General features: G+C 45.5%; 1 protein-coding gene across 1 annotated transcript in view; it reads right to left on the bottom strand.

The window, feature by feature from the left end:
* The window catches only part of LOC140404453 (fibrillin-1-like), a 716712-nt gene that overhangs the window by 552379 nt on the left and 151426 nt on the right, over positions 1–12907 (bottom strand). Inside the window, exon 6 of the mRNA XM_072493009.1 lies at positions 3168–3365. Within this exon, the coding sequence (XP_072349110.1) occupies positions 3168–3365 (198 nt within the window). The remainder of the gene's footprint in view (positions 1–3167; positions 3366–12907) is intronic.

Raw genomic sequence — 12907 nt, 5'->3', positions numbered from 1 at the left:
GGGAGGCGTTGAAGGCGGTGGTTAGAGGGGAACTGATATCCATAAGGGCACATAAAGGGAAGCAAGAGGGTAAAGAAAGGGAGCGATTGCTGAAAGAACTTTTGAGGGTGGACAGGCAATATGCGGAGGCACCGGAGGAGGGACTGTACAGGGAAAGACAAAGGCTGCATGTGGAATTTGACCTGCTGACCACGGGTAAGGCAGAGGCACAGTGGAGGAGGGCACAGGGTGTACAGTATGAGTATGGAGAGAAGGCGAGTCGGCTACTGGCCCACCAATTGAGGAAGAGAGGAGCAGCGAGGGAGATAGGTGGGGTGAGAGATGAGGAGGGAGAGATGGAATGGGGAGCGGAAAGAGTGAACGGGGTGTTCAAAGCATTTCATGAGAGGTTATATAAGGCTCAGCCCCCAGAAGGGAATGATGTGTTTCTTGGATCAGCTGGAATTCCCCAAGGTGGAGGAGCAGGAGAGGGCGGGACTGGGAGCACAGATTGAGATGGAGGAGGTGGTAAAAGGGATTGGGATCATGCAGGCGGGGAAGGCTATGTTGGAGGCAACGATATCGCTCCTTTTGAAGAAGGAAAAAGACCCGCTGCAGTGTGGGTCCTACAGGCCCATTTCCCTTTTAAATGTAGATGCTAAGCTCCTGGCCAAGGTGATGGCGACGAGGATAGAGGACTGTGTCCCGGGGTGGTCCACGAAGATCAAACTGGGTTCGTTAAGGAGAGACAGCTGAACACGAACATACGGAGGTTGCTAGGGGTAATGATGATGCCCCCACCAGAGGGGGAGGCGGAGATAGTGGTGGCGATGGATGCCGAGAAAGCATTTGACAGAGTGGAGTGGGATTATCTGTGGGAGGTGCTGAGGAGATTTGGTTTTGGAGAAGGGTATATTGGATGGGTAGAGCTGCTGTATAGGGCCCCGGTGGCGAGCGTGGCCACGAGCAGACAGAGGTCTGATTACTTCCGTCTTCATAGAGGGACGAGGCAGGGGTGTCCCCTGTCTCCGTTACTGTTTGCATTGGCGATTGAGCCCCTGGCCATAGCACTGAGGGGCTCCAGGAAGTGGAGGGGAGTGCTCAGGGGAGGAGAAGAACACCGGGTATCCTTGTATGCAGATGATTTATTGTTGTATGTTGCGGACCCAGTGGAGGGGATGCCTGAGATAATGCAGACACTCAGGGAGTTTGGGGAATTTTCGGGGTATAAACTGAATATGGGTAAGAGTGAGTTGTTTGTGGTGCATCCGGGGGAACAGAGCAGGGGAATAGATGACTTACCGCTGAGGAAGGTAACAAGAGATTTCCGGTACTTAGGGATTCAGATAGCCAGGAGTTGGGGAACCTTACACCGGCTTAATTTAACAAGATTGGTGGAACAGATGGAGGAGGATTTTAAGAGATGGGACATGGTGCCCCTGTCACTGGTGGGTAGGGTGCAGGCGGTCAAAATGGTAGTCCTCCCGAGATTCCTCTTTGTGTTTCAGTGCCTTCCGGTGATGGTCACGAAGGCTTTTTTCAAGAGAATTGAGAAAAGTGTCATGAGCTTTGTGTGGGCCGGGAAGACCCCGAGAGTGAGGAGGGGGTTCTTGCAGCATAGCAGGGATAGGGGGGGGCTGGCACTACCGAGCCTAAGTGAATACTACTGGGCCGCAAATATCTCAATGGTGTGTAAGTGGATGGGAGAAGGGGAGGGAGCGGCGTGGAAGAGATTGGAGATGGCGTCCTGCAAGGGTACCAGCCTACAAGCAATGGTGACGGCGCCGTTGCCGTTCTCCCCGAAGAAATACACCACAAGTCCAGTGGTGGTGGCAACACTAAAAATTTGGGGGCAGTGGAGACGATATAGGGGAAGGACGGGAGCCTCGGTGTGGTCCCCGATAAGAAATAACCATAGGTTTGTCCCGGGGAGAATGGATGGGAGATTTGGAGCATGGCAGAGAGCAGGGGTTGTGCAACTGAGAGATCTGTTCGTAGACGGGACGTTTGAGAGTCTGGGAGCGCTGACGGAAAAATATGGGTTGCCCCAAGGGAATGCATTTCGGTACATGCAACTGAGGGCTTTTGCGAGGCAACAGGTGAGGGAATTCCCGCAGCTCCCGGCGCAGGAGGTTCAGGATAGAGTGATCTCAGGGACATGGGTGGGGGATGGTAGGGTGTCGGATATATACCGGGAAATGAGGGACGAGGGGGAGATCTGAGTTGAAGGGAAAATGGGAAGAAGAGCTGGGGGAAGAGATTGAAGAGGGGCTGCGGGCAGATGCCCTACGTAGGGTAAACTCTTCGTCCTCGTGCGCCAGGCTAAGCCTGATACAATTCTAGGTTTTGCACAGGGCGCATATGACCGGAGCAAGGCTCAGTAAATTCTTCGGGGTAGAGGGTAGGTGTGGGAGATGCTCGAGAAGCCCAACAAACCACACCCACATGTTTTGGTCGTGTCCGGCACTGCAGGGGTTCTGGGTGGGGGTGGCAAAGGTGCTTTCGAAGGTGGTGGGGGTCCAGGTCGAGCCAGGCTGGGGGTTGCAGAAGAGCCGGGAGTGCAAGAGGAGAAAGAGGCTGATGTCTTGGCCTTTGCGTCCCTAGTAGCCCGGCGAAGGAATTTGCTTATGTGGAAGGAAGCCAAATCCCCGGGCGTGGAGACCTGGATAAATGACATGGCAGGGTTTATAAAACTAGAACGGATAAAGTTCGCACTAAGGGGTTCGGCTCAAGGGTTCACCAGGCGGTGGCAACCGTTCATTGACTACCTCGCAGAACGATAAAGGAAATGGGAAGGTAGCAGCAGCAACCCGGGGGGGGGGGGGGGGGGGGGGGGGGGGCCCAGGCGGGTCCTCAGGGATGTTTGTGTATAGATATTTGTACCAGGTTATGTATACTGGATTGCTCAATTTTATTTTTGGAGAGTTATTATTTTTGATATGGCAGTTGCCATTTAGTTTACATATTATTTATTTATTTGTTAAAATGACCACTGTTATTTATACTGTTTCATTGTCAAAAAAGGAAAACCTTTGAATTGTTTTGTTTGGCCAAAAAATTTTGAATAAAATATATTTTTTTTAAAAAAAGATTGTTTTGGGGGCACGAACTGAAAACAATGCAATTCCTTTAAACATAATGCTTGGTTACATTTAAAAAATTCTGCACATGATCAATGCACCTCTTACCTTGACATGCTCCCGTTCGGATATTGGGAATAAAGCCACGACGACATGGTTGTGGCTGGGCAGGACACATCTCACAGGGATGTCCCCAGGCTCGTCCAACTGTTGCACAGCAAAGGGTTTTAGTGCAGACAATGCCAGTCAGTTGCCCTTGGCACATCTGGTTCTCTACTGATGTAAAACATGGTCCAGTTCTATAATCTAAATTTAAAAATACACCATTAGAATCTACCACCATGGTAAAAAGGCAATTTGAAGAAACAAATTCCCAAAATGTTATTGCTTAATATCTGAATATTTAAATGAAGATTCAATTATAGATAATTGTTTTTGTAAACACATTGTTCAATTTAACATAATCACCAACAGCCGTCACCAAGGAACCATTAAAAAACATCCATCTGGCTATATAATAGTTATACTGACATCAACGTAACAATGGATTATTGCTGCTGATACAGTTAGACCACTTGCAGATCTAGGCAATGAAGTAACTTCAGAGGTGTTGCATGGACTAATAATACTCACTGAAACATAGCTTACAGATAATGTTCCAAAGTCTTTCATGGTAGGAGTGACTACCTCACTGTCCTTGAGGGGACAAAGTCCTGTCTTCACACTGAGGCTACCCTCCAAAGTGTCGTGTGGCACTACCATTGTGCTAAATGGATAGATTTTGAATAGGTCTAGTAGTTCAAAACTGGGCATCTGTGAGGAGTTGTGGGCCAGCACCAGCAGCAGACTTGTATTCCACCCCAATCTGTTACCGCACGGCCCAGGATATTTCTCACTCAAGTGTAAAGTTATTCATTTTTCTTGAAAGGGGGCAGCACGGTAGCATTGTGGATAGCACAATTGCTTCACAGCGCCAGGGTCCCAGGTTCGATTCCGGCTTGGGTCACTGTCTGTGCGGAGTCTGCACATCCTTCCCGCATTTGCGTGGGTTTCCTCCGGGTGCTCCGGTTTCCTCCCACAGTCCAAAGATGTGCAGGTTAGGTGGATTGGCCATGATGAATTGCCCATAGTGTCCACAATTGCCCTTAGTGTTGGGTGGGGTTACTGGGTTATGGGGATAGGGTGGAGGTGTTGACCTTGGGTAGGGTGATCTTTCCAAGAGCCGGTGCAGACTTGATGGGCCGAATGGCCTCCTTCTGCACTGTAAATTCTATGATAAATTCTATGAATGTTTTTTAAAAGGTGAAAAACCTAAGTGCTGATGTGCAAAGAGACTTGGGTGTAGGTAACACCCAATGTGGCAGCAGGGTGGGAATCGGAACAGCAGGCCAGTAAGTGTAGAGACTGGGGGAAAAAGTGAGACTGAGATAAACATAGCGCAGAATAAGAGCAGGCAGAGGGAAGCCAGAGGGTTCAGCGGGACTGTAGGTCTGGAGTGCATTTGCTTCAATCCAAGAAGTATAACAGGTAAGACAGATGAACTGAGAGCCTGGGTTACTGCATGGAACTATGATGTAATTGCAATTACGGAGACATGGTTAAAGGAGGGGAAGGGCTGGCAGTTTAACATTCAGGGATATCGTTGTTTCAGATGGGACAGAAGGGGAAACAAAAGTGGTGGGGAGCTGCATTGATGATTAGCGAGCAGATCACAGCTGTGTTGAGGGAGGACACATTGGAGGGATCTTATAGTGAGGCATTATGAGTGAAGCTCAGGAATAAAATAATAATAATCTTTAATTCGGGTGTCACAAGGAGGCTTACATTAACACTGTAATGAAGTTACTGTGAAAATCCCCTGGGGGTGAAATCACAATGTTGGGAGTGTACTATAGACCTCCTAACAGCCCGCAGGAGACAGAGGAGCAGTTGTGTAGTCAGATACTGAAAAGGTGTGAAAAAAGCAGGGTAGTTGTGCTGGGTGACTTTAACTTCCCCCATATTGACTGGAAATCCCTTACAGCCAGAGGCTCGGATGGAGAGCAATTTGTTAGCTCTGTCCAGGAAGGCTTTTTGATACAATATGTTGATAATGCAACCAGGGAAGGGGCCATACTAGATTTGGTATTGGGGAATGAACCAGGCCAGGTGATTGATGTTTCAGTGGGGAACATTTTGGGTCTAGCAACAATAATTCCATAAGATTTTGAATAGTGATGGATAAGGACAAGAGTGGCCAGCAGGTGAGGGTGCTTAATTGGGCGAGGGTCAATTTCATCTAAATTAGACAGGAACAGGGGAATGTGGATTGGGAGTGGCTATTTGAAGGCAAATTCACGTCTTACATGTGGGAGGCTTTTAAAGGCCAGTTGATTGAAGTGCAGGACAGGCCTATCCAATCCAATCAAATAACATGGGAATGGCAGTAGGAAAAACAAAACTCTTCCAGCACAGCCTTGAAGGCACCTCCTCGGCGCTATTGCTGACACACAGTGGTTAGCTGAGACTTCATTTAATAAAATGATCGCTTGGGCAAGTAGCTGTTGAAACTCACAGGGCCATTATTCAGGTTTTTGAAGAGCAGGTGAGGTAAACCAAGAAGATATTCGTGTTCGGCGATTATTTTAGAATTAGCATGTCTAAAATAATACATATGTAATATTGTTCAATTGGGGTAATTTTGTAATACCATGAGTTAGTAAGGTGCCATATTTGAAGAAAGCAGTTTACAACATATATCATAGAATTTACAGTACAGAAGGAGGCCATTCGGCCCATCAAGTCTGCACCGGCTCCTGGAAAGCGCACCCTCCCCAAGCCCAGACCACCCCATAACCCAGCAACCCCACTGAACCAACACTAAGGGCAATTTTGGACACTAAGGGCAATTTAGCATGGCCAATCCACCTAACCTGCACATCTTTGGACTGTGGGAGGAAACCGGAGCACCCGGAGGAAACCCACGCACACACGGGGAGAACGTGCAGACTCCGCACAGACAGTGACCCAGCCGGGAATCGAACCTGGGACCCTGGAGCTGTGAAGCAATTGCGCTAACCGCTATGCTACCGTGCTGCTATGAAATATATCCCATGATTCTCTGATTCACTCCTTCTGCCCAGCATTACGTTCCACCTGAAGTGATTACAGAATCACTTTTACTTATTCTTCAATTAGCAGTATTATATCTTTTGTAGTAATAGAGGAAATATTTTGAGCAGAAAATAGAATTACAAATTGTTTATTGTACAATCACGATCAACTGATCACAGCTGACATTTTGGGCACCTCCTGTAGTAAGAAAACATGGCTGTTATGTCCACAGTAGCTAAAAATTACTGAGCAAACCATCCAAAACGGAAATACCACACAACCTCTCAAACTCACTTTCACTCTGCTGCGGAAATTCAATAAATTTCAAAACAAGACTGCATTTTGCAGTCCAAGACTTTTTTGGCTTGACTGGATGGTTGATTCAAACTTCACCTTCTCACAGCCCACAGCTGTTTCCAAAAGGTTCACCCTCCCCCCTCTCACACACACACAGCCAGCCGCTGTTCAATTCAACATCTCTCCTTAAATATCATGTTTCCCTTTTATCTTTGATTCTATTATTCTCAACACTTCTTTGAATTTAACTTTTCCAAAATATATAAAATCTTTGTGCCTTGCCTATTGTTTCTGCTTTTGGAATCAAATAAAATTTAATAACCTTTCTTCTTTACGCATGATACCTCTGCAAGCTATAAAGCCTTTTACTCCCTTCTGAAATTGAACAGCTGGGAAAACTAAGTCCCCCTCCATCTCCCACTGCAAATTTCAAAACTTTACTTATTTACTTAGAAAACCATTTGACCATAGCTTTGTTAGAAATGTATGTATTTAGCACCTTCACTCCTTTTATTCTTCAACCCTTCCAACAAATTCCTCATTAACCATTCCTCAACTTAATTAAATCATTTACACATACTCACAGCCTTCTTTACAAAATCACACAATATTCCTCAAAAATATATATTTTTAAATATCCATCTTCATACCAGTTATAGTTAAGTGCTCTTTTTCAAAATTAATAAAAACAGTACTACATTCTCAGGTCATAAAATACAGTCAAATAAAATATGGAATCTGACTATATATAAACCATAGTATCGACTATGCTCTATAAGGTGTTATTAAAAAACCTCAGTACCTCATGATACATTACAAAAATTGCAATTACCAAAATACAGAACAATATTTAACCAATCGAGTTATGTAATAAAACTGAACAGTTGTCATTTCTGGAGGGATAGCATTGAAAACAAATATGTATATTCATCTTGTATGGAATTTTGGTTAGACAATGTTTGGAGTAACAGTTTTGGTTTCCATGTAATAAAAAGTATATAAAGATACCAAAGAAAGTAAAAAATGTTTGCTGTGATATCACCAAAACTGAAAGGTTATACCTCTTAGAAAAGATTAAACAAACTGGAGGTGCTTTCTCCAAAAAAAGGAAGACTGAGGGGTGATCTGATAGAGGTATTCAAAATTATGAAAGGGTTTGATCAGGTAAATTAGTGAAGATGTTTTCCACTGGGGAGACCAGAACTGGAGGCCATCAATAGAAGATGGTCACAAATAAATCCAATAAGGAATTCAGGAGAAACATTGTTACTCAAGAGTATGCTCAGAATGCAAAACTCCCCAGAAGCAGTTGATATGATTATCATAGACGCACTTAAAAAGATAGATAAACACAAGAGGAACATAGGAATAGAAGATACACTGTTAGGGTTAGAGAAGGAAAGGTAGGAGGAGATCGGTGTGGAGCATAAACACCAATAGATCTGCTGGACTAAATGCCTTGTTTCTGCGCTTAAATGTTTCTGCACTGTCAGAAACAGTGAACTAGTAAAATTACCTTCTTGCTTATAGACTCACATTTTGTGCAAGTAGTCTACACAGTTTTTAATATTTTCCGTACCAGCAAATAAAATTGGTTTTGCTCATATGCACTCAATATGGCATTACTGTGCTCAGTATTGAGTCCTCATGTTTCAACAGGAATCTACACTATTCATGTTCCAAAGTAATCAAGTATTTTCAATTAATTACTATTCTGTAATAATCACCAACTGCCATATATACTGGATGGGATTCTCCGATCCCCCGCCGGGTAGGAGAATCCTCGGGGGGGTGGCGCGAATCCCGCCCCGCCGCCCAGACGCCGGCTGCCGTACTCTCCGGCGCCGCTTTTCGGTCGGGGGCGTGGGCCGTTGGCAGCAGCCCCCCCCCCCCGGCAATTCTCCGGGCCCCGATGGACTGAGCTGCCATCGATTTCTGGCCAGTCCTGCCGGCATGGATTAGACATGGTCCCACACGGCGGGACCTGGCTGGTGGGCCGGCTGGTGCGGTCCTCGGGAAGGCGCGGGGGGATCTGGCCCCGGGGGTGGGGGGGCACGGTGGCCTGGCCCGCATTCGGGGCCCACCGATCTGCGGGTGGACCTGCGCCGTGGGGGCACTCCTTCCTTCTGCGCCACCCCCTGTAGGGCTCCGCCCTTTCCGGCACGGAGAAGAAACCCCCCATGCGCATGCGCCAGAATACGCCGGCCGGTCTGCGCATGCGTTAAGCCACGCCGGAGGTTCTGCGCATGTGCTAACTCGTGCAGTCCCTTTGGTGCCACCTGGCGCAGCACCAACCTCTCCGGCGCCAGCCTAGCCCCCGGATGTACGGAGAATTCCGCAACTTCCAGTTGGCCCGACGCTGGAGTGGTTCGCGCCGGGCAATAGGGGGATTTGGGGGAATCCCGCCCACTGTTTCTATTTTGCAAAGCAACTTTGACATTACTAAGTAAATATGATTTAATTTCTCGGAAAATATTCTGTACTCAGATCCTGCCTATGTATGTATGGCACAGAAGGAAGCTATTCGGTCCATTGTGTCTATACTGGCTCTCCAAATGAGCATTATCGCTTAGTGCCATTCTCCTCTCTTTTCCCCATATCCTTGCACATTTTTTCCATTCAAATAACCATCTAATGACCCCTTGAATGCCTCGATTGAACTTGTCTCCACCACTCTTCCAGGCAGTGCATGCAGGCCTGGCCCGAATCACTGTGTGTGAAAAAGTTATTTCTCACATCACATTTGCTTCTTTTGCAAATCACTTTAAATCTATACCCACTTGTTCTTGATCTTTTAAGAGTGGTAACAGTTTCTTCCTATCTGTCCAGTGTTATGGGCCAGGGTTTAAAAAACTTCAAAGTATATTATGGAGTTCACCTGACCTATAACTTTTGTTGAATTTGGCTAGGATGAGCAGAAGAGCAGAGGTGTTATTCAATGGACTGCTTAGGTGCTTTTAATTAAAAAAAGCTTTAGTCTAAGAACTTAACATTTGTATAAACACACACAGCAAGAATTTTTTTATCAATTACGAACATAAAAACCCCACACAGCTATGGTAATCTATGCATAACCCTTAATGATTTCCTGCTTAATTGTTCCCATTGAATAACAAAATCCAAGTAAAACCAGAAACCCCTTTTCAAAGGGATGGCCCAGCACACGGCATTCTCACTGGTATAAGACTTGTTATTGATACTCTGTTCCCTTTTTCATACAGCAGGTTTGAATTCCTTCCAGAAAGCAATTATCTCTTTTAAGTTACCAAACAGTCTTGAAACAGCTTTTAAAATGAAGATAGAGAAACACTTCTTTCAACCTGTGCAGTTCAAACCAGTTCAAACTCAAAGCGAAAGTAAAACTCACAGGGCCACAGCCCAGGTCCACCCACACAATGACATCACTGAAGCCATGTGATAAGACAAAAACATTTCTTAAAGGGACACTCCCATGACACCAGCACCCTCATTAATTTGAGCATCTGGACTGCCTTCTCTCTAAGGAGAAAAGTCCCAACCTCTCCAATCTATTTTCATAACAGAAGATTCTCATCCATGGAACCATTCTTATAAACCTAATCTGCACGCTCTCCCCTGCGTACACATCCTTCCTAAAGAACTGTACACAATATTCCAGCTGAGGTCTAACTAGTGTCTTGTATAGGTTCAACATAATTTCCTTGCTCTTGTACTCAATGCCCCTATTAATAAAGGCTGGAATACTATCTGCTTTATTAACTGCTCTCTCCACCTGTCCTGCTCCCTTCAATGATCTATGCCCATATACACCCAGGTCTCTCTGCTCCTGTATCCCCTTAAGAATTTTACCCCTTATTTTATATTGCCTATCCATGTTCATTCTACCAAAATGCATTACCTCACACAAAGGCAAAGACTTGTCAAAGTTTGGTATATTAATTGTATATGACAAAAATCCAACAATACAAAATGATAATCATTCTTAATTTCTTGCATGATACAAAAGTTATAAGAAGCTGCATATAATGAAGTTAACGTAACTTCCCCTTATGGAGTTCTAAGTATTATTCCAACTTTCAAAACCATTCATCAGATACTATTTCATAAAATATTTATCTCGAGTTAACCTTTGCATTGTTTGTGATAAATACATTTTTTTTAAATAATAGCTGGTTGCTGTTTTCAGAAAGTATATTAGGGTTGTTCCATTACTGTGCATGGCTTGCAAAATACTGTGCAGGCATTGTGTCACATTTACTTTGAAGCAAATTTGATTATTAAGCAGCTTGTGCTCATTTTAAAGCAGACTGAATATTCCACCTTACAGACATATTGGCTCCAGCTGAATACAGGATCTCCATTTCAAAAATCTTTGACAAAGGTGCCACGTTGAAGCAAACGTGCACCATAGAAAAAAACAAAAACTTTTGATATTAGGTATGACAGACATGCGTTTAGATTTGGTCAGAATAAAGCCTTATATCTAAGCTGGCGTTCTTATGCAAGTATTTTGTCTGATCACGCACTTGTGCAAACTAAGCAGAAACAGAACTTCAAATAGAGTGCAGTACATGCTCAGACACCACCAAACATGGACAGAAGTTCGTAAATATAGATACTGCAAATCAAAGAAGTCATTGACATGCCTCGTTTCTAAAGGAGCATACATCATGGTTGTGCAATATTTATCAAATATAGTGGCAATATTTGCTAGACCAGCACTAAAATCCATCAATATCTATTTCATAACAGTATAGAATAACAAAGTAATGTCAAGTGTAAAGAGTCAAGCTAGCATAAATTACCATTGACAAAAACTAGCATGGTTATTGACCCTGGTACGATAAAATAACTACGTTATTCGTACCAGACAACATCCTGTAAAGGGATGCTCTAATAATTAACAAAGCCTCAAGACTGGTTTGGATCAAAACAAAATTTAATAGGTCAGTCAAAACATGTTTGCTACAGTTCGAAGAAAAACTTCATTTGAATGCACATTCACAATGCTTTCCTTGTTTCAAAATTATACCAACAAATACTCTTTGTACAGCTGCCATCACTGTCAGCAAGTTACAAACTTTGGTCATAATTCTCCCAGAAATACTAAATTCGAACCCCTCATCCATGATTTCCTGCAATTTAAGGAACAGCTGTGATCACTCCAGTTGCCTTTCCTACATATTCCATCTGGACAATTCTCAGGTCACGTTGATTGCCTCTGCAACATCTGGGAGAAATCATACCTTGTGATGTCTTAAAGGGAGCCAATAATGCCTTCAAACAATAGAAGTCTCTCACCTAGGGCGGGATTCTACGAAATGGAGGCAGAGTGTTCGCGCCGTTGTGAACGGCGTCGAGGTTCACGACGGCGCGAAACGGCCCCTATCCCGACCGATTCAGGGCCCGATAATGGGCTAGGAGCGGCGCCGCATCATTTACGCGCACTAGGCCTTGGAGCCGCGGCAAGGCGGCGCTGCATGCATGACGCGGCCGGCGCCGCATAACTGCCGTCACCCGCGCATGTGTGGGTTGGCCGGCGCCAACCCGCGCATGCGTGGTTGCCGTCCTCTCCGAGTCCGCCCCGCAAGAAGATGTCAGACGGATCTTGCGGGGCTGCGGAAGAAAGGAGGTCCTCCTTTAGAGAGGACGGCCCGACGATCGGTGGGCAGCGATCGTGGGCCACACCCCATTTGAGGCCCCCCCCCGGTGCAGGATCCCCCCTCACCTCCACGACAGGCCGCCCCCCCAGCGTTCCCGCCCGCAGCGACCAGGTGTGGACGGCGCCAGGGGGAACCCGCCGTTTTGGGCTGGCCGCTCGGCCCATCCGGGCCTGAGAATAGCAGGGGTGCCGGAGAATCGCCATTTTGGGTGTTTCGGGCGATTCTCCGGCCTGCGCCGCGCGGAACTCGACGGGACCGTTCTCGCCGCTTGGGAGAATCGTGGGAGGGCGTCGGACCGGCATCGCGGGAACATTTGGCAACCCAGGCGATTCTCCCAACCGGCGCGGGAGCGGAGAATCGCGCCCCCAGTCTTTTTCACTGCTTTCTTAACATGAATATTGGTATTTTAAATGCAAAATTGGACTTAAAACTACAACTCTCCATGTTTTAATGGATAATAATTAACCATTAAATTCAGTTCTATGTTAGGTAATATGGACATTCTGAATTCTCCCTGTGTACTCGAACAGGCGCTGGAATGTGGCGACTAGGGGCTTTTCACAGTAACTTCATTGTAGTGTTAATGTAAGCCTACTTGTGACAATAAAGATGATTAATTATTATTAAAATCTCTTGTGGGCAAGTGGAAAACCTGCGGCCAGGACTCTGCCAATTCCTTCATAATTCCTTTGTGTCTTTTTAAAATGTACTTCCTGGTAAAATTTAGTGTGCATTTCAAGCTGTGGATCAATTTTACAAATGTAAAACTTGTTTTATTCCGTAATTTGTCAGTTCAGATGAAAGGTCACTTACCTG

This window comes from Scyliorhinus torazame, chromosome 30 (assembly GCF_047496885.1).
Source record: "Scyliorhinus torazame isolate Kashiwa2021f chromosome 30, sScyTor2.1, whole genome shotgun sequence".
NCBI classification, from domain to species: Eukaryota; Metazoa; Chordata; class Chondrichthyes; order Carcharhiniformes; family Scyliorhinidae; genus Scyliorhinus; species Scyliorhinus torazame.
Note: the sequence above shows the minus strand (reverse complement) of the source record. Positions and strands in the feature narration are given on the sequence as shown.